Consider the following 23,119-nt stretch of genomic DNA (forward strand, 5'->3'; position numbering starts at 1 on the left):
ATGTTTCAATCCTTATTGAAAAAACTCATAAAAACTGTCATTTAAATAACTTTTATAACCTCAACTCCCAGAATAAAAATTGAAGCCCAAAACAAATGAATACATCTAAAAACATACAAAATGAGTTGGAACCTCCCAACATAGGATAATATTTTAACACCCCAATTGTCATGGAACCATTTGAACTAAAAGCTCAAACTGACTCGAACCTTCGACCGTTTGATCTAAAAAGTTTCGATATCCGATATCATGTTATAGAACTTATTGAACTAAAAGCTCAATCTGATAGTTAAAGCTCAATCATAAATCTTGTATTAATCTCTAACACTAACCATGAATTCTGGAAGATATACGGTTAAACAAAATACTACATTCAGCTTTCATCAATCTTGAAAAGATAAAAGCATTCCTAAATACCTCATGTTGATGAGGTGACAACCGGTGTAATCAAATTCCTTCTTTTGCTAATGGTGTAAACCACATAGTTTATAACAAAAAAAAATATCAATATCAGATTTCTCTACTTGTAAATGCCTGAAAACACACGGCTTTTTTTATGATTCCAAACACAATGTAAAAGAGAAAGCAAAAGCAAAAGAATTCATTGAGATCTTTCTTACTGTTAAGTGCTAAAGTCTTTCTTCGACTACTGTTTTAGTACAATTTTTACTGCTCCATTCCAGCACTAATGTATCTTTGTGCTCTACCGTTCTATAAGACTTCTCCGGGTTTATGAAGCATCTCGTGATCTTCACCGTGCTTAACATGCCTCTTTGTTCACACTAAAACAAATCTACGACTTAGAGTACAGTTTGAAAGTTCAGGAAGAAGTAAAGTTGTGACTTGTGACACCATTTTTCAAATAGAAATATAGATGTAATGTAGGTAACACAAATTTCTGGTTTGAATCCCTGAGCTGGTAACGACTCTATGCCGTTGATTAAAAAGATTTAAACATTTTCATTCTAGAACTGAAATAAGGGGTACATTACAACAATGGCCACTCAACTTTATCCATTTTAACATTGTGGCCACAGAACTTCAATTCTTAATAGTATGACTACTGAACTTTATACTTTTTAACACCGGTGACCATTCAATTTTAACTAACTCAAGTGACTGTTAACGACCTCAAAATGAAAATATTCAAGAATTAAAATTGTTCAGAACGACATTTACCATGAAACCACATTTTTTATTTTCAAAAATCACATTTTTTAGAGCTTTCTTTCTCTAAAAATCCACTCTCTCTCTCCTAACAAAGCAACACCTAAATGACATCAAAACGAAAATTTTCAAGAATTAAAGTTCCTTAGAATATCATTATATTTTTTATTTTTAGACCGTCAACGGTCGTTTTGAGCGTTGAATGGCCACCGGTGTTAAAAAAAGTGTAAAGTTCAGTGACCATAATGCTAAATGTGTAAAGTTCAGTGGCCATGGGTGTAATTTACCCCTGAAATAAGTATCCTCAAGCAATTAATTAGTTCATGACTCAGAATTTCAACTTACATCGGGAATCTCAAATTCACCGTCAGTTGCGTCGCATGTATCTAATGATAGTCGCCGGAGCAATGGCAGCTGTATAGTGATCATAAAGTGAATTTATTAGCATAAAAGCATAAGCATGCATTGATATATTTCTACTAGAGTACCTTTTTAGCAGCAACAATAATGAAAAAGCGGTATATCCCCTTGCCCTGCACAATGCCATAAGATTAGAGCTCAACAAGTATATTCATCAAACTATTTTCATACAATTTTATGAAGTTTTACAAAAAGCAGTAAACTATTTTCCATTTTAACATTGGGAATAAAAGAATGGTATCAGCCAGATTAGCATTCAAAGGCACAATTATCCCCGTGTCATTGGGTGTGTCGAATGAGGTAGACATTATAGGAATTTCGCAGAAGCAATCTTGTGTTGTAAAGCCACACCAATGTATCTAATCTACATTGTACATGCCCGTAACAGACGTTCATTCCTGGCTTCTAACAATGATTTCACATTCCATGACAATGACAAGTCAGGATTTTCCAGAAAAACTGATTATTGTATAGAAAAAATGTTCCATTCAGAATCACAATAGAGGAAGAAATAGTCCTTTGATTGGACTTGAATTTGGACATACGAAAGAGCCAGGAAAGAGAAACATGCACTAATACACGACTCACATTATGACGCAACAATACATCTTCAAGAGCTCTACAGTTATATAGACAAGAAACTTTAGTTTTTGTCACTTCACCGCAATCCTGCATGACAAAATGAACAGAATAAGGATAAAAACAACCCTTTTAGAAAGGTGAAATGTTTGTTCAGGACATAATGAATACTTGAAACAAAAGTGCAACAGAATCCAGGGCAATATAAAGCATTTAAGAGGTTGCACTAAATATACTAAATTAGTCCACATACAAATGGGAGCACACAACCGAGATTTTTTTTTTTATTAGAGAAATGCATTTAGTCAAGAGCACACAACCGAGGAAATTCATTCTTAACATTAGATGCTCAGACGGCACAAGTGAAATAACAGAAAAGAATCTACATCTCAATTATAATGGAGATTTTTTTGGAAAAGCAATGGAGGAAAATAATCAACTGACAGAGAGAAACCTCAAGATGGATAGACGTCAAGCCAGGCCATCCATTTGAAATGATGCGCAGAGAATCTACACAGATCACAAACAAGAAAGTAGCTATTTGTTAACATTTAAAGCAGTATAAATCTCCTTAAGAGAAAAATGTCCACATACAGCAAAATGTATAAATCCACAATTCTGATTTGAAGAAGATAGAAGGAAAGACGAGAAAGGTAATCAATTTATAAGACATACAGCCAACAATAAAACATGAGCAATTTCCTTGGCATTAATGAAGGCTAACCTGGATTGAGAAGCCTGCATCCTACCAATGCAAATTCAACCAAGTTCACACAGTTGAGAATAAGAACATCCAAATCATTATTGGTCATCCAAGGAGCTACCCTCTCGAGCCTCAATTTAGTTAGATTCGGAAAACAGTTTCTGAAGCTTGATATAGATATATCACCAGAGCAGTAACATAGCCCCAGTTCTCGCAAGTGCTTCAAGGCCATAATATTTATCACGATAGTGTCAGAGAGCATCTGTAAATAATGAAAATCAGTAAACTAAAACGGCATTTAAATTTTAGTGAGGCATAAGAAGTACAAATGATAATGGTTTTAACTCAGTATGAGCCAAGCAACATCACCTTACAGGTATATATTGAAGTAGCTAAAGAAGTAATAATAGTCAAGATATCTAAACACTTCACAACAACACCGAAATCATACATGTAATTGGCTTCCAGAGACATCCATCTGGTTTTGCATTCCTTCTTTCTTAATAAACATAAGATAAAGAAAGGTTCTGCAGATGACCAGACACAAAAGGCCAAAGTTCAACTTGCAATGCTAATTAATTTCTTGGCAAACATTTGATCTGTTTTCGTTTCCTGACAGTAACATACAAATGGAGAAATCGATAGGTGTGACGGAATAGTATATTAACTGTCTTCACAAGTTCAACATAGTTATGGAGCACCTTTATTGATATATACCTGAAAATAAAGGACTACTGACTCCAGCATGGGACATGTTGTAGGAAGCAGTCTCAGGGCATCTTCATTTAATGATCCACCCAAGCCAATTTGGATTTCCTTTAATGATGTTATTGCAGGCTTTAGAGCTTCCAAAGACAACCAAGAAATTCCCCAACCAAGTACAATCTTTTCCAATTTGCATTTGTTGCCTAACTCAGAAAAGAGTTCCCTATGTGAATCTGCTAACCCACTGTTATTACTTCCATGCTGACTAAGATTTTTACAATCCTTAGTATTCAAACATTTCAAAGCAGGATTAAAATTGACAATGTGAGCTAAAGCATCTCCAGAAATCTGCAAGTATACAGAACAGTTCTTTTTAATAAACATAATAACACAATTTAATTATTCATACACCAGCTGCAATGACAAGAAAATATAGAAACTCCAGTTTAGTGACTTTCAGCCGAATAAACATGTTAACTGCAAAGATTGCCATTGTGCAAAAATTAATTCACGAGATAATACAAGTGAAGGTCATTATATGAAAGGCCTCCGTCGATGAATGAATCAGGTACACCAGAAAAAACAAAGAAACAGAGTATTCAGTGCAAGTTCAAGTTCAAGGAGGAAAAAAGGGGAGAAGTAGAATACAAAAGGCATCTGTTTCTTTTTTTCCTTATCCACATGATGACCATTGTAAGATTTCAACTTGCAAGGCATGTTAACACAAGAAATGAACAAGCTTTTCTATTGTTCTTTGCATGTTAAAGTATTCTGTGAAGACTATTATTTAATAATCAGAAATCAGAATCATGCACAAGGGGATTTCACCCCTACAAGCAGTCCCACTCAAATAATTTGACACGAGATGACCATCGAGCAAGCAATCTATGTATATAAAGACAGTGACTACTTAAACCTCTAGAGTTAGGACACCTTATTTGACAAGTTTTCATGACTTACCATGGTTTGAGAAACATCAAGAAACTCTAAGGAAGAACTTGAGAAACTATAAAGAGCATCATCAACAAGATGAGTTCCCCTCAAGCAAAGTCTTTTCAATGTTTGTGTTTTGGATAAAAGGTCACGAAGAGAATTTTCATCAACTCCTGCAAAATAAATTTAACAATGGCTTAAATAAATTTGAGTAAAATATTTCATGGTGCCAATGCCATGCCTCCAAAATAAAGTAATATTAATATATATACAAACCAACCCTAGAAACTACATATGTCAAAGAGAATCATCAGCCAACACATTAATTCTTCCAAACTTTACTTAAGGTCCTCAACCCATCAGTCCATCACTGCACTCAGCCCAACTTTGTAAGAGGACGTCACATCCCCAAACTCCCTCACATCTGAGTTGGGGCTTAAATTGACGATACATAAACAATTTGATAGTTTTATATTGACAATCTCTTCAAATGGAAATTGATAGAGACTCACCCTTGCAACCACCCATATGAAGTGTTTGAAGTTTAAAGGCCAATGTACTTAAACATCTCTTGCTAGATTCAGAATCTGAAGGACCAATATTTGAAGTCGGCGAGCAAAGAGCTTGAATTGAATGTATTCCAAAAGAAGTATCACAAACTACAATCGAGTGTAGTTTAAGGCATCCACTTATGAGAACTGATATACCAATATCTGTTACAGATATACAACCTTTAAGATTTAGGTATTGTAAGGAAACACATTGCTCCAGTATACATCGAAGATACAAATCTGGAATAAAGAATACAAGAAATTCAGTAAGGTGACCAATGAAGAATTAGAGGAAAAAGAGAGAGCGAAACCATCAACATAAGTGATTGTGACATGCATAGTTGGGAAACATTTTCCTAAAGACAATCTAAACTATTGGATGGACTATAGTTGATATAATAAAAGATTGTGCATGATCATAAAACTCAAATTAAATTGATTTAACCTAAAAATATATTAAAGCAAATTAATTTAAGTCAAAATTGGCCAGTTCAAATTAAATTTTAACTCAGCTGCAATCCAACCCAAAAACCCTTAACTGGTATGAGTTATTGATTAGTTTATGAATAACCACAACCAGTTTTCAAAACTTAGCATATGGACAACTCACTATAAGATGATGTTAGATATGAATGATCAGCTATGCAACCAATAACAATAATAAACAAACAAAATTTAGCATGGTACATATGCTACTAATAACTCAGTAGGGATGAGCGTCCAAAAGTTAAGCTATTACAATAATCTAGATAATTATAATTTGCATGGACACACGCAAATACTTTTATAAGGATATGATAGCTAACTAGAGCAACATTATGTCATTATCATAATGGCATATCACCATAAAACACAGCATATGGACAAAGCTTTTCTAATCAAAATATGGAATGACTTCATCAAAGAAGTGTTGAATAAAAAATTATAAACATCTCACCAGAAACATCACTTCGACCCTCTAATATGAGTCTCGTCATCCTTGAAAGGCATCGCCATGGAGAAAAAAATCCACTGCCGAAGACATTATTACCACCAAGCGAGGATACTGAAATAATACTAGTACATACAACTGTCACTTGTTCCGGTATGAGAGGAGTAACATCAACAGTTATGTCAACCTCACTTAGGAGCGGAAACTTCTGGATTAATATGAATAAATTGGTTGACTTGAAGTTTAAAAGATATGCGGCTATTAGTTTTCTTAAAGATGGAAATGACTTCGAGAATAACTCGATGGCAGATTTAAGATGTAGCCTTGGACACTTTGAAATATCCACCTCCTCGACTGCTTCAAAAGAAAGGCTTGGTGGTGACAACCCATACAAGTCTCCAATTTGAATTTGAAGCATGCTCAGACGTTCAAAGGTAATCAAAGACTGTTGAATGATATTTCTTAGTGTGGAGTCCACATAATATTCAGGACGAAGCAACGAGAGGAAAAGAATATCCGATGTCACTTGCGGACAACCTGAAATGTTCACTTTCTGTGTAACAAGCAAATGTTGCAACCATTAAACCATACAGGAGACATGAAAATAAATCGATTGTTAAGAGATTAATGAAGGAGAATTGACAATGATGTAATATGACGAAACACTTTGACATAAATTGAAATGGTTCACATTAATCACATTAATCAGTCTCCCTTTCACGAGCTAAAAGTTATTCAAAATAGGTTGACCAAGAAATAATAACAAAGAGAAAAGACAGCTACTACAACTAAACTTTTCAGTTCATTGTCCCGTGACAAGATTCGTGTCTATGGAAACAATAAGTCCCACTCCCATACAAGCCGTTAGCAAAATGTGAACAACTTATCTTACTGTACAGTGTCAAAAACTTGGAGAACTTTTTGTACAGTGTCAAAAATATTTGAAAGAAAAGAAAAAGGTATAACCAATAGTACAATGTCAAAAACTTGGAAAACTTCTTTTGTCACTTCACAAAAGGTAAAGAATTTGGAAGTTAAAAATTGCTCTCTTTGAATAAAATAATATTTTAACTGAGAATAAATTCAACTTTTAGGAGAATCAATCTGATACACCATAAAGTCGGAGGTTTGAGATTTTACAACAAAAAAGCATTTAAGAATGCAATTCTATCCTCCATTGAACCCAAACAAAATTATAAAATAATTAGATGATGTGTAGAGTAGAGATAGGTAAAGTATTACTTTAGAAGATTCTGTCAGCCGAATTCGGAGATGCCCAAAGCCACCATCTTCAAAGATGCCTGCTGGATATGGAGGTGAAATTTCCACCAATCTAGATATTTTCTGAATGCTTTCTTTCGCAAGCTCTGAAAAGTAGCAACACCTTTGTTTTCCTAAAATATGACCAAATTAAATGAGCACCAATATTACAATTAATGAAAATATATAAAAATAAATGAAAACTTAAAACTACCATGCATATTACGTATCCGCACCTGCAATATACCACAATGGCAAGAGAGAAACCCGAATCTGTTTAACACCAATACAGAAATTACTAAATTAAATTATGAACAATATTTTTGGGGAAATACAAATGTACAAAAAGACTATTGTTGTAGTTATCTTATCTAGCAGTTAGCAAAATAAGAACCGCCAGCTAATATTTTTCATGATGTTTTTCCAAAATCTAATCTGTGAGAGTCACTGGCCCAAGAAGATTGTGTCATCGTCCATTTAAGATAGAAAATGAATATTTATCAAAAAAGAAACGAAACAAATGGGAAATATGATTGATAGAGATAGAGTATGTGAAGAAATCCATTACAATTGTAATTGATGTATTTCATCTTATTAGAAAATAACAGGCAAACGTGTTTATATAGTAAGACAGTTTATTTTTCTACAGCTGTTTATATTCCAATAGCCTCCCCTCCAGATGTAGTTGTACCAACAGTAAATAACTTCATCTTGATCAATGCAGTAGCCATTTGTGTACCAGTTAAGGGTTTAGTAAGTAAATCCGCCAATTGGCTATTTGTTGAAATATATGGGGGTGCATATTAAACCCTCCATCAAATGCTCTCTAACTATGTGACAATCAATGTGCACATGTTTCATTCTTTCATGAAATATAGCTTAACCACTTTACTGGGCAAGCCTTCCCTTGCCAATTTAATTGGCAAGAGGCCGCTCCTAAGACTCGAACCCGTGACCTCTGGTCACACAACAACAACGTTTTACCGTTGCGCCAAGGCTCGCCCTCAATTGTACACCTGTTTGAAAAGGATTAATTACTAATGTTGCTTCATTCAAGCCTGCATCTTGAATTAAGTCATGGATGTACCTGGTCTGTGATATGACCAACCCTTGCTGTGATCTAGCAAGTTCAATGCCAAGGAAAAACTTGACCTCTCCCATATCCTTTATAGTAAAACATTGATTAAGATGATCTTTCACATGTTGAATGAGATTAATTGAAGTTCCAGTCAGTAACACGTCATCTAAATTACTACAAGAAAATCAGTTGCAGTAGTCTTTGTAAAAAGACAATGATCATGAATAGACTTCACAATGCCTGTTGTAATAAAATCCTTGCCACATTTACCAAAGATTTGTGTCTACGTTATCTAACATTTGCCTCATTGACTGATTCACAAATTCAGTGCCATTGTCAGTTCTTATTTGTTGAATTGATACTCCAAATTGTGCCCTAACCATGTTAATGAACTTTTCAATTAGACCTGATACCTTATCCCCTGATACATAATAGAGACCATTGTGTTTTGTCATGGAAATGATTGAACTAAAAGCTCGAACTAATGAGGTTGCCGAGACTCGAACCCTCGACCGTTTGGTCCTAGAGGCTCTGATACCATGTCATGAAACCGTTTTAGCTAAAAACTCGAGCTGATAGTTAAAGGTCAACTTCATATCAATAACTAACAATACCATGTCATGAAACCGTTTTAGCTAAGAGCTCGAGCTTTTAGCTAAATCGGTTCCATGACATGGTATCAGAGCCAGTGTGACCAAGTGGTCCTGGGTTCGATTTCTGGCAGCCCCATTTGTTGAGTTATTTGCATGACACATATCTTGTGCGATTTTGCTAGATTCTCCACATTTACAAATCACAGTAGGCTTAAAAGCAGCATATTCATCCCATAGTCTCTTAATTTTATTGAAAATTTGAGCTAAAGTAAGCGATCCTTGATGAACTGCAAAAATCTCTAGATGAAAATGAAAAATCAGAGGACCGTTGCTATCTCCATATCTTTGCTCAATTTCTTTCCAAAGTTCATAAGATGATGGTGAAAAGAGAAATACATCTCCTAATTCACGAGATAGAGAGTTGATGATCCATGAGAAGACGATATCGTCTTCTTCCTTCCATCATATGTACTCTGTTGATGTATCATCATCAGGAAGTTGATTGTTCAAAATGAAATTGGCTTTTCTTTTCGCACTCTGTGCTACAAGCATTGACCGTTTCCAGGAAATGAAGTTTTGTTCAGACTAGAACTAAGCCAGGATTATCGTGATGATGTATACTCTGCGATTTGCAATGGTTGTGAACTTCGGAATCATCAGAACTAGGTATTTCTTCATTGTTGTTTTTTTTTTTTTTTTTTTTTTATGAAACTTCATTGTTGTTTGAATCGCTGCGTTTAGATCCATTTTTGCTGGAATCGGAGTTTTGGAAGACATCTTTTCAGATTGTAAAGCCTGCAAATAGGTTTTCTTCTTTTCATATCGTTTCATGGACTGGTAGAGAAAGAAAATCCAATGAGTTCCTGGATCGATTTCCAGTGCTCTGATACCATGAAGAAATCAATTACAATTGTAATTGATGTATTTCATCTTATTAGAAAATAACACGCAAGCGTGTTTATATAGTAAGACATTTAACAGACATGAACCCTATACTATAACAGAGAAAGGAAAGGATTCTGTTAACTGACATAATTATTAACAGTTTATTTTTCTACAGCAGTTTATATTCCATAGTATGGAGCAGTATCGTCTTCACAAAGTAGACTATAAGACGTTGGTTTTGGCCATCTAGAGATTTCTGAAGAAGTAATTCGATTACTTGAGCTACTATTTCTATATTTCAAAAGAACGAAGACGTACAAATGGAACTCGTTAGGATTAACAAAATCCAGTTGCCCAATCATAACTCGTTAGGATTTTCATGCTCTTTATTCATTGCTTGCATCATTTCATCAAACAACCAAAGATTGATTTTTTAACTAATACTTTTATCATCTTTGCAACTGAATGTCAAAATACTGCAGTTTGTTACTTGTCGAATCTTAGGATTTTCATGCTCTTTATTCATTGCTTGCATCATTTCATCAAACAACCAAAGATTGATTTTTTAACTAATACTTTTATCATCTTTGCAACTGAATGTCAAAATACTGCAGTTTGTTACTTGTCGAATCTTAATTCTCAGAGAAGTGCATGCAACAGCAAAGTAGATTCTGTCAGATATAATTTACAACACGTAAGAAATTTAAGCTTAGTTGCCAGACAGTAGTGTCTATAAACAGGACGCATCATATCAATAGAAATTTTATGGCAATCTCATATTTTACAGGCATTGTTTGGGACAATGATAACTACCTGTTTTAGCAGGCCTTTGGACTGATCCTCAACTTCGTTCGAAAGTTCCAACTGTTCTCTATTACTATTACCATTGAGCCAAACTAAAAGCGCATCAGAAAGATCCATCTCACTGTGAAACACAAGATATCAGAATCCCTACACATAATACATATGAAGTTCAACATAAATCATGCAACGGCAAAGAAAATTAGTTAACCTGTGTATTGTCAAATGAGGATGCTTTATGCAACAGAGTAACAAATTATAGGGAAAAGCTCCAAAAAAATTACTGGAGATTGCCTGCATCTGCAAATTAGCCAACTGCCTTTTATCAGCTTATTAGAACATAGGGAGATACCTGAGACATATTATTACACTAACATTATTTCAAGTGTAAAAGAGACCAGTTATGAAGCCTTTCCAATGCAGTTTGTTGGCTAATGGAAGGAAATTATTCTAACTCCAGCAATAAGCCATAAAGAGCATCAATGCAAAATTGTAATTTTCTGTACTACTTTATTCATACACTAGTAACACAAATCCAATCTTCAAGTTAGCATGTTCAAATGCTCATATTTTGCTTGAGTATCTAATAAGACATGTATCGGATTTCCCATTTAACCATATTTGAGTATCTGGTTTTGTTCACATTCTTGTAGATTCTGAAAATGAACATAGAGAAATGGTAGGATAAAAAACCATCAACAGAAGAACCAATTATTTGATTCACGATGTAGTTCTGAGAAGTAAAATGAAAGTTGAGCACATACGAAATTTCTTGCTAGATAAAGCGCACATATTTCTGGAAGGGAATCATTTCCTGCAACATATATAAATGATCAGTGAGAGTGAATGCTATAACACACTGCAGTTAAAAGCATAAGCAGCTGGAGATAGCATCTATCAAATATCAGATATCTACTTACCATGCCCTCTACAAAAGTTCCAAATATGAATCAAATCATCCAATTGAAGCTCAGGATTGTTGGATGAAGCTACGGCATATAACCAAGCTTTACACTTTGATAGAAGTGATTTTGATCCAAAATAGAGTGCATCCTGGAAATGTTAGCCAAGAATGAGAATCATAATATTCATCCGGTCTGTAAAACTAATGAACAACTGTTTAAGTGCAAACTTCCAGGATATGGCAAAAATACAAGGTGAGTGGTCAATCTGCCTTGTAATTCACAGGAGGCCAGAGGCTCAGATCCTTGCAACCTCAACAGAAAGACAGAGAAAAGGAAAACAAAAGACAAGCTAGATCAAACAATTCAAATCCTAAAAAATTTATGGAAAAAGAAGGGATTGTTCATGAAATGTCATTAGAATGCCCTGTACACCATTTTTAATTCTACTCATCTAGGCCTTTATCACAAACTAGATGGAACTAAGGTCTTTTTCTCCATTCTACCTCTACTAAGCCTTATTCTAAAACTAGTTGGAGTCAACAGTGTATCCTTTTCTTATGCCTCTTAGAAACAATTTAAGGTTGCTATGCTTTTCTGTACCCCCTATACAATCCTAAACTACATGTCATTTTCTCATCTTCTATAAGGTCAAATAATTTCATCTTTTATACTGATATTTTTTTAAATCTATAATATACATGTCTAATTTATATCAATGTCCCTTCAATTGTTTGTCCCAAGGACCTACTTCAGCATCCTACAAAATGATTGCAATATATCATCCTCTACTTAAAGAAAATAAAGGACTCTGAATATACTCCACAAAAGCTCAACCTTAACTGCAAATTAATTCAAGTTGATTAAACAAATCCTCCTACATTCCTCTCCTCTTGCTTGACACTAAAGCATATTTGTGCACAAGGTTAAACGGGTAATTGCTTATTCAAGAATAAGATTGTGACTGTCATGGAAATATAAAACGCAAGGACAAAGCTATTTTGGCTCTTTAATGCAAGGAATTACACTGCTGGAAATAGCAACATTGTTAAGATAAGCAAGTATTTACCTCGACATGAGAGAGGAAATTTCCTGATGTGAAATTCATTGGGAAGCCATAAACAGATGTCAAAATGTTTATAAAACCTTCAATGGTCCACTCGATCGACACACAGTTTAGGTTTGATTCACTGCAAGAGGAATAGATCAATTCAATTAACAGCCATCAGGCATAAACATTAAATATGTACCACTATGTCAAAAACTTTACAAAGTTGACCAAGTCTAGGCACTCAAATTGAAAAAAAACTATATAGTCAAATTTTCTTAGGCAAGAAATTGAAAAGAATCGAAATCTTCTTGGGCCAAAAGATTCCATAAAACATAAAGTTGCTATTAAAATATTTCAGAGCTCTCAATATGAATGTATGATATACAGAATCTTCAATAGCACTCAACTCAATCATATAACTATAATCTCCACATAAATGAAAACAATAATAAACGGTATAATCAAGCTTAGGTTGGTTATACACAACTAAATAAAGTGTAGTTTCAAGTTTACCGGAAGCTTCGACTAAGAAGGCCTTTAAAAAATGAAGAATCCTCTACAAGCCTGTGAACATAAAATTAGAAGTGAAATTTTTTCATAAAGTGAATGATCGAAATGAAAGTACAAAAACTAACATATCTCGATGCGCTTGAATTTTGACGGTTTGGCAGCTTAGGATCGCTGACAAATCCGAAGAATTGATATCTTGTATAGTAATAAAAGCTTCACTGTTTCCGATTGGATTGGGCTGAGTGCATGAGAGAGTAACAAAGTCTTCGTCGGAGGATGACGCCATGGAATAGAGTTAGCCGATAGAACATAAATGCATGAGAAAGAAGAGACGGAGGCTCGGTGCCGGTGGAGTTCGTCGGAGGATGACAGTGTTCTTTAACTACTACCTATCTGGCAAACGCAGGCTCCGGCAAAGATTCAGACGTTCCTTTGGCAAGCTGCCCATGGAGCTATCCTTTGTAACTCTGTCCGTGACCGTCGGAGACTTGCAGCTTCGTCATCCTGTGCTCGTTGCCATCTTGAGAAAACTGTCCTGCATGTTCTCCGTGACTGTAAAGTGGCTGTATCCGTCTGACACCTGCCAAGTATTTAGCTTCCTTTTTTAGTGATATTAATTTTTGGCTGATACTGAATTTGAAAATCATACAGCTGTTAGGAATGTTAAACGGTCGACTCCCTTCTCTTTGATTCAGCAGGTTATTTGGATTCGGTGGCATCCGCCCGATAAAGGGTGGGTAAAGGTAAATAGAGACGGTGTCCATAAAGGTAATCCCGGATTTGCAACTGTAGGTGGTCTGTTGAGAGATGCGCCGGCGTCTGGCTTGGTGGATTTCGAGCAAATATTAGTTACTGGCTTAGCTTTGGGGTATATTTTGGTCTATGTCTAACATAGGACGCTGGTTAAAAAAAAAAAAAAAAAAAAATGGTTATCCTAGAAGTAGATTCCCTTACTTTTCTCTATTTGATCACGAATGCACTTGAATCTTATCATTTGTTCGTCTGGTTAATTTCTCGGTGTAGATAGCTCCGAGATAGAAAATGGATGGTTCTTTTTGGGTATATTTATGGAGAAAGTGACCGTATTGCAAGTTCAATTGATCGGGCTGCTGAATTTTGCAGGTTCAAGTGACCTGGGTCATTATGTGTATGATTGACCCTTGTAGATCTCCAGAAGATCCTCTCTAGTGACTATCAGGGCTTGGCTCTAAGCAGAATTATTCGTTCTTAGTTTTTTGTTTCTGACTTTGTTCTGTTTTTTTTTTTTTTTTTTTTTCTTCTTCTTTTCTATTTCCCGAGTCTTGAGCCTTCCTGTTTATAAAAAAAATAACTAAATGGATAATAATAACTAGTATATTTATGATAATAAATATATTATTATTTTTAGGGATAATATACTAAAATAAGTCTATGGTCTTTAGAAATTATCAATTTAGACTTCACAGCATCTTCAACAGTTTCTTAAATTGACTTTTAAGTTTAAATTTAAAGAGGGAGCATGAAAAATCAACTCCAATCACTTCTTAGTGGATCCTCAAATCACTAAGAGCTCCTCTATCATTTCTATTAATAGAGAGCCTCTTTCCACCTCTTAGTATCTCTTAATTCATTTTTTATTAATATTTTATTATTGAGGAGTCTCTCTCCTCATACTATTGGTAAATATAACAACAATTAATAATTTTAATGATAAATTAATAAATAAAGAAAGAATATAAAGAGTATTATTGGAAATGATATGTCTTAAATCACTAAGGCCCCTTTTGGTAAGATGTAATGGGCTTCGTAATGGAATGACCATTACAATCAAAGCCCATTACCATGTTTGGTTGTATGTTGCAAATTTATTGTAATGGAATGAGAAAACCATTAATTAAATCTATACTATATATAATTACGGAAGCAGAGGGAAATGAGAAGAAGTGTTTTAGAGGTCTTTTTGATGAGTTGTCAACGTAGTAAAAAATCAGATAAAAATATTTAATTAATTAAAAATAAATATTTAATTAATTAAAAATAACAAATTTATATTTATAATATATTATATACTATATATAATTACAGAAGCAGAGAGAAATGAGAAGAAGTGTTTTATACTATATATAATTACGGAAGTAGAGAGAAATGAGAAGAAGTGTTTTAAAAGTCTTTTTGATGAGTTGTCAACGTAGTAAAAAATCTGATTAAAAATATTTATTTAATTAAAAATAAATATTTAATTAAGTAAAAATAACAAATTTATATTTATAATATATCTATACTATATATAATTACGGAAGCAGAGAGAAATGAGAAGAGGTGTTTTAGAGGTCTTTTTAATGAATTGTCAACGTAGTAAAAACTCAGATTAAAAATATTTAATTAATTAAAAATAAATATTTAATTAATTAAAAATAACAAATTTATATTTATAATATATTAAATAATTACTAGCCTATTAATTAAAATAATAAAAGAAAGCAAGAGTTACGGGAAGATGAAAAAACACAAAGCAAAGGAAATACAAAAGTCACAAATAAACTTCTATATAAAGCATGATAGATAGTATTCTACCATTATATTCATTGGCCACGATAGATAGTATTATATTTCTGAAGGTAAATATTCGATTTTTTTTTTCATATGTTGGAGTTATTTTGTTTTCAATTATTTTGTTGTTTTATTTTTATTAAACAATAGTTGTTATAGTTTCATCTTTCAGATTCATTTCTGTTGTTACCCAGGTTCTATACCTCTCGTTATCTTATCCATGTTTTCTTTTTATTTGTCTTTTTTTTTCCAAACCGATAGCTTCAATTGAAGAAATCCAACAGAAATAGAAGATGCATGAACAATTAAAACCGGAAAACACAAAAGTGTCAAAAATTACAAGAAATTCTTATGTTTCTCAAGGTAATTATTCGATTTTTTTTCATATGTTGTAGTTATTTTTGTTTTCAATTGTGTTGTTGTTTTCTTTTTATTAAACAATAGTTGTTATAGTTTCATTTTTTAGAGATGAAATTCTATTTCTGTCGTTACCTAGGTTCCATATCTCTCGCTACCTTATCCATGTTTTCTTTTTTATTTGTCTTTTTTTTTCAAAATGGCTAAAATAAAGATTTTGTAAATTTGTATTCTTTTTTAGTATATGTTGCTAGGTGTTATCGTTTCGATTGCTAACTCTTAACTAAAATTTAGATTTTCGGCTTTATATGAACTTAATTTTTGACTTTTTCAATTGTGCTGTTGTTTTATTTTTATTAACAATTGTTGTTATAGTTTCATCTTTTAGAGATGAAATTCCATTTCTGTCGTTATCCAGATTTCATACCTCTCGCTACCTTATCCATGTTTTTTTTTTATTTATTTATTTTTCAAAATGACTAAAATAAAGATTTTGTATATTTGCATTCTTTTTTAGTATATGTTCCTAGGTGTTATCGTTTTGATTGTTAACTCTAACTAAAATTTAGATTTTCGGGTTTTATGAACTTAATTTTTAGTTTTAATTGAAGTTAGATTAATTTTTCTAATTCGGAACATGTTGAAATCCACTCATTTTTTTAGTTTGAGTTTAGCTAATTGATATGGATTGTATTTTTTTATTTTTATGCATTTTGGTGTAAATAGATATAAAGTTTCACACGATAATTGTTCATTGAAGTTTGAGACATATTAAATAAAATATTAAAGAGATATTGGAATATTATACTTACAATGAAGTTTATTTTAATATAAATTATGTTATATTATTATTATTATTATTATCAAGAAGTTATTTTTTTCCAATTTTCTAGACAAGGAGATTGTAAGCGTCTAATACGTTTGATAAGATGTCTATTCTTGAAGAATGTGGATTATGCTAGATACGAATTCAAAATCAAGGTAAATAAAAATAAATTTTGATGCTCAAAATCCTAAAAATCCTAAAAATGTACATTAATTATGGATATTGAGATAATTGCTTTTGCAACATTGGCTTATATAATTTTTAACTATTAAATTATGGTTCGTACAAAATTGTTAGTATTTCAAGAGTTTTTAACTGATGAAAATGAAATATGATCATAGGACAAATTATTGAAAAATATTAATTAAGAAAATATTATTATTTGAATCTCTTAAAATTCTCAAATGTTGAGCATAATGATTCTAATTAATATAATTAATTTCACATATTAATTATAAAACGTTTTTTACTGAGTGGTTACAATTACGATTTAATTCTATTTAACTAAAATTAATTTATGGACTTAATACTTCATTAAGAAAAAATAAAATGTTTAATTAATGGGAAAAAAATATTTTCACTCACATCTTTATACGCTTATGTCTCGACATTCTCACTTATTTTCAAAAAAAAAAAAACCGAGAGGTAGATGGTTCTCTCCTAATTATCTTTTTCGTCCCTTCATTTTTTTTTTCAATTCTTTTGTTTAGGAGCGGCCTCTTGCCAAATAAATTGGCAAGGAAAGGTTTGCCCCCAGTACACCCTTGTGGTGGGACCCACGCATAGTGCGACCGTGCTGCCTTTTTTTTCTTACTTACAAAATTCAAGAATATATAATTATTAGAAAATATTAATGAAGTCAAATAAATGATATCTGCGAGTATGACTGATATTCTATATAGTGAAAGAATGATAAACAAATTGATTGAATGTCTTGATGAGATATTACAAGATAAAAATAAGAGAAATCATCATCTTAAACTGATTCAATTAGATATATTGGGTTATTGTAGCAGGACGAATAATTGAATTCGAATAATTGGTGATCATGAAATTCCATCAACCAAAATAATTATCATCAAGATGAATTTGTGACTAATTCTTACGAATTTTATTTTTTTATATGTAACATATTGAATTGAGAAAATTTCTTCATATGCAACATTAGAAAAGTATTGATTTTAATAGTTTATAGAATAATATAGATTGTAACATAGATTGTAATTCTTACGGATTTTATTTTTTTTATATGTAACATATTGAATTGATAAAATTTCTTCATGTTGCTTCCATTTTAACATAGATTGTAATTCTTTTGTATCGTAGGTATAATATTTAATTTTAATTATAGTTTAATTCAATTTTTGTTTAACCTATATTGTAATTCTTTTGTATCGTAAGTATAATATTTAATTTTAATTATACTTTAATTCAATTTTTGGTTTTTTATTATATTCTAATATATTTCTTAATTAATCTGCTATTTTATTATTATTGTTTCACAAAATATTTGGAATATGAAAATATATTAAAATTTCTAAAAAGTACAAATCATTAAATTTTGTAAAATTAAATAAATCATTCATCTTTAGTTAAAATTCTATAAAAAAAAGTAGTCAATTATTTTTAAAATTAATTTAATTTGAATTATCATTAAAAAATATATATTAATTTCAAATATACATAATATAATTTTTTTTCATAGCATGATCTAAAATTATTTAAAAATAAATATGTAAATTTATTTATTTATCTAAATTATATAAAAGTTTCATACCCCGTGCATCGCACGGGTTTTCGACTAGTTATATATAATTACGGAAGCAGAGAGAAATGAGAAGAAGTGTTTTAGAGGTCTTTTTGATGAGTTGTCAACGTAGTAAAAAATCAGATTAAAAATATTTAATTAATTAAAAATAAATATTTAATTAATTAAAAATAACAAATTTATATTTATAATATATTAAATAATTACTAGCCTATTAATTAAAATAATAAAAGAAAGCAAGAGTTACGGGAAGATGAACAAACACAAAGCAAATGAAATCCAAAAGTCACAAATAAACTTCTATATAAAGCATGATAGATAGTATTCCACCATTATATTCATTGGTCACGATAGATAATATTATATTTCTGAAGGTAAATATTCGATTTTTTTCATATGTTGTAGTTATTTTGTTCTCAATATGTTGTAGTTATTTTGTTCTCAATATGTTGTAGTTATATTTCTGTTGTTACCTAGGTTCTATACCTCTCGCTATCTTATCCATGTTTTTTTTATTTGTCTTTTTTTTCCAAACTGATAGCTTCAATTGAAGAAATCCGACAAAAATAGAAGATGCATGAACAACTAAAACCGGAAAACACAAAATTGTCAAAAATTACAAGAAATTCTTATGTTTCTCAAGGTAATTATTCGATTTTTTCATATGTTGTAGTTATTTTTGTTCTCAATTGTGTTTTTGTTTTCTTTTTATTAAACAATAGTTGTTATAGTTTCATTTTTCAGAGATAAAATTCCATTTCTGTCGTTACTCAGGTTCCATACCTCTCGCTACCTTATCCATGTTTTTTTTATTTGTCTTATTTTCCAAAATGACTAAAATAAAGATTTTGTAAATTTGCATTCTTTTTTAGTATATGTTCCTAGGTGTTATCGTTTCGATTGCTAACTCTTAACTAAAATTTAGATTTTCGGCTTTTATATGAACTATGAACTCAATTTTTAGTTTTAATTGAAGTTAGATTAATTTTTCTAATTCGGAACATGTTGAAATTCACTCATTTTTTTAGTTTGAGTTTAGCTAATTGATATGGATTGTATTTTTTTTATTTTTATGCATTTTGGTACAAATAGATATAAAGTTTCACACGATAGTTGTTCATTGAAGTTTGAGACTTATTAAAGAGATATTGGAATATTATACTTAGAACGAAGTTTATTTTAATATAAATTAATATATTATTATTATTATTATCAAGAAGTTATTTTTTCCCAATTTTCTAGACAAGGAGATTTTAAGCGTCTAATACGCTTGATAAGATATTTATTCTTGAAGAATGTGGATTATGCTAGATACGAATTCAAAATCAAGGTAAATAAAAATAAATTTTGATGCTCAAAATCCTAAAAATGTACATTAATTATGGATATTTAGATAATTGCTTTTGCAACATTGGCTTATATAATTTTTAACTATTATATTATGGTTCATACAAAATTGTTAGTATTTCAAGAGTTTTTAACAGATGAAAATGAAATATGATCATAGGACAAATTATTGAAAAATATTAATTAAGAAAATATTATTATTTGAATCTCTTCAAATTCTCAAATATTGAGCATAATGATTCTAATTAATATAATTAATTTCACATAATAATTATAAAACGGTTTTTTTTGGTACTGAGTGGTTACAATTACGATTTAATTCTATTTAACTAAAATTAATTTATAGACTTAATACTTCATTAAGAAAAAATAAAATGTTTAATTAATGGGCAAAAAATATTTTCACTCTCCTCTTTGTATACTTATGTCTCGACATTCTCTCTTATTTTCAAAAAGAAAAAAAACCCGAGATGGTTCTCTCCTAATTATCTTTTTCGTCCCTTCATTTTTTTTTCAATTCTTTTGTTTGTTTTTCTTACTTAAAAATTCAAATATATATATATAATTATTATAAAATATTAATGAAATCAAATAAGTAATATTTGAGAGTGTGGCTGATATTCTATATAGTGAAAGAATGAAGAACAAATTGATCGAATGTTTTGATGATATATTACGAGATGAAAATAGGAGAAATCATCATCTTAAACTGATTCAATTAGATATATTAGGTTATTATAGCAGAATGAATAATTGAATTCGAATACTTGGTGATCATGAAATTCCATCAACCAAAATAATTATCATCAAGATGAATTAGATATATTAGGTTATTACGATTTTTTTTATATGTAACATATTGAATTGATAAAGTTTCTTCAAATGCAACATTAGAAAAGTATTGATTGTAATAGTTTATAGAATAATATATTAATGTTGCTTCCATTTTAACATAGATTGTAATTCTTTTGTATCATAGATATAATATTTAATTTTAATTGTAGTTTAATTCAAAAAATTTAACCTATATTGTAATTCTTTTGTATCGTAAATATAATATTTAATTTTAATTATAGTTTAATTCAATTTTTAGTTTTTTTTATTATATTCTAATATATTTCTTAATTAATCTTCTATTTTATTATTATTGTTTTATAGAATATTTGGAATATGAAAATGTATTAAAATTCCTAAAAAGTACAAATCATTGAATTTTGTAAAAATAAATAAATCATTCTTCTTTAGTTAAAATTCTATAAAAAAAAGGTAGTCAATTATTTTTAAAATTAATTTAATTTGAATTATCATTAAAATATATATATTAATTTCAAATATACATAGCATGATATAAAATTACTTAAAAGTAAATATGTCAATTTATTTATTTATCTAAACTATATAAAAGTTCCATACCCCGTGCATCGCACGGGTTTTCGACTAGTTTTGTTTAATAACTGTTGTAATTCCCATTACATAGAAAAATGATTTGAATTCTCATTACATCCAAAGCATGTAATTGTAATTCCTATTTTTAAAGCTCAATCTAGCCTCTCGTTTATCAAATCCCACATCTTATCATTATTAAAAAATACAAAAAGAGAAAAACATGAAAAATTGAAAACGAAAAAAAATGCAAAAAATGAAAAAATAACGGGAAATCGGAAAAAAAAAACAAAAACCGGTGAAAATGTTGAATATGGAAACAAAAAACGAAAAACTATTCATTAATTTATTGGTTTCAGTTAATATAATTTTGTATTTGATTTCGATTCAATTTTTTTTTTTCGTGTTTTATGATTTTCACGTTTTTCTCATTTTTCATGTTGTTCGTTTATTATAATTATGTAAATAAAAATTTATAATTATATTTAATTAGGAAAACATAAGTATTATAATGGTCATTACATCCTATCATTTTATTTTTATTTGTCAACCAAACATTGTAATAGAATCATCATTCCATTACATTACATTACAAATTTGATTACATTACAACTTTGATTACATTACATTGCATTACGGCATACCAAACGGACCCTAAGAGTCAATTATTTATATTATTTTTAGGGAGTGAACTAAGAGTCTTTCGGAGATGCTCTTACAAAATAGCATCAATATAAGGTTAACGTTTAACAAATGCATCAATTTTAGGCTTCAATAATGAAATGTGACATGTCCTTCATATTATTTCATGAAGTTCTATCAATAGTAAATGGAGAAAGAAATCATAACTTAATGGAGTAATATGAATGATGTGTCACGTTCCGTTATTAAGGCTCAAATTGGTACATTTTTTAAACATTAAGCCTATATTGGAGTTATTTTATACGTAGAGTTTAAATTGATACTTCCCCCAAAAAACCATAGGCTTATTTTGGTACCTTATCTCTTATTTTTAGAGATAAAGTACAAATTTGCGCCTTTCATTTTTTTAGAAGTGCAGATATCACTAATATTAGGATAGTTTTACTTAACAGAAAATTTGAATGAACTGGTTTGATCGTTATTTTACTGCCTCATCAGACATTCTAAACAAATTTATCAATAAACTGAAATAATTTTGTGTACTTTGATAGATTGCTTATCACTATGTTAAAACATAGTGAACATTTTAGGCAATTTTTCGTGATTACAAAAACTTATATACTGTTATTTTGGTAAATTTTTTACAACTGTATTAGTAACAAAATAAATATATTACACAAAATTGATGGTTGGAAGGTTCATTTGACAGTAAAATAACGAGTCTAATAACAATAAACAAGCTTGTTCCAATTTTCTGTTAAGTATGAATAAATTTTGTTCAAAAAAAGTATGAATAAAATTAGTCTTTGTCAGACCCGATTCAAAATAGAATCGGATATGACAGTGAGACATTACCACAGACGTGAACGAGTCGGAAGTAACATCTCACAATCAAATGTTAAGAATTACAAATCTTGTTTGAACTTAAAAACATTTTCTACATATACTTTTACATTTGTAAAAGGTTGAAAATCATTTATAATTTCCAATTACGAATCCTTTTCTCGTGCGTTTGACCAAAACGAGTTTGAAACATAGAAAATTACTCCAATTCTAACATGTTAACTTTTAATTTTCCTAATCTCATAAATTAACACCATAATTGCATTGCATAGGAGGTTTCTGTACATCTTTGTACTCCCAGGGTGCATTGCATAAGAGGAATCATGAGCTTCTTCTAATATCTCCTTCTTAATAT

The 23,119-nt window shown here is 30.6% G+C and overlaps 1 protein-coding gene across 3 annotated transcripts; it reads right to left on the reverse strand.

The window, feature by feature from the left end:
- Positions 1-444: 444 nt before the first annotated feature.
- Positions 445-14,300, reverse strand: LOC136208697 (BTB/POZ domain-containing protein FBL11-like). 3 transcript variants are annotated; one of them, XM_065999807.1, is made up of 20 exons: positions 14,024-14,300; positions 13,195-13,649; positions 13,073-13,123; positions 12,578-12,698; positions 11,527-11,659; positions 11,371-11,420; positions 10,818-10,906; positions 10,619-10,730; positions 7,486-7,522; positions 7,232-7,383; positions 5,996-6,542; positions 5,020-5,298; positions 4,535-4,680; positions 3,587-3,922; positions 2,891-3,131; positions 2,621-2,676; positions 2,176-2,256; positions 1,656-1,700; positions 1,513-1,581; positions 445-782 (listed from the first exon to the last, which is right to left on the reverse strand). In XM_065999807.1, the coding sequence occupies exons 2-20, from the start codon at positions 13,353-13,355 to the stop codon at positions 630-632; spliced, it is 2,859 nt and encodes a 952-aa protein (XP_065855879.1). In that variant the 5' UTR covers positions 13,356-13,649; positions 14,024-14,300; the 3' UTR covers positions 445-629. The 3 variants fall into 3 exon arrangements, with proteins under 3 accessions (XP_065855879.1, XP_065855880.1, XP_065855881.1); XM_065999808.1 differs by lacking the exon at positions 14,024-14,300 and adding an exon at positions 13,719-13,956; XM_065999809.1 differs by lacking the exon at positions 14,024-14,300 and having other exon boundaries at positions 5,020-5,220; positions 13,195-13,957.
- Between the last annotated feature and the right edge of the window lie 8,819 nt (positions 14,301-23,119).

This window comes from Euphorbia lathyris, chromosome 10 (assembly GCF_963576675.1).
Source record: "Euphorbia lathyris chromosome 10, ddEupLath1.1, whole genome shotgun sequence".
In the NCBI taxonomy this organism is placed as follows: domain Eukaryota; kingdom Viridiplantae; phylum Streptophyta; class Magnoliopsida; order Malpighiales; family Euphorbiaceae; genus Euphorbia; species Euphorbia lathyris.

Excerpts from the sequence above, each read along its gene's own strand:
- LOC136208697 (XM_065999807.1), bottom strand. The coding sequence starts at position 13,355 with ATGGCGTCATCCTCCGACGAAGACTTTGTTACTCTCTCATGCACTCAG. Across the intron at positions 4,681-5,019 it reads TCATATGGGTGGTTGCAAGG|GAGTTGATGAAAATTCTCTT; the intron begins GTGAGTCTCTAT and ends TTTATTTTGCAG. Across the intron at positions 3,132-3,586 it reads CAGTAGTCCTTTATTTTCAG|ATGCTCTCTGACACTATCGT; the intron begins GTATATATCAAT and ends CATTATTTACAG.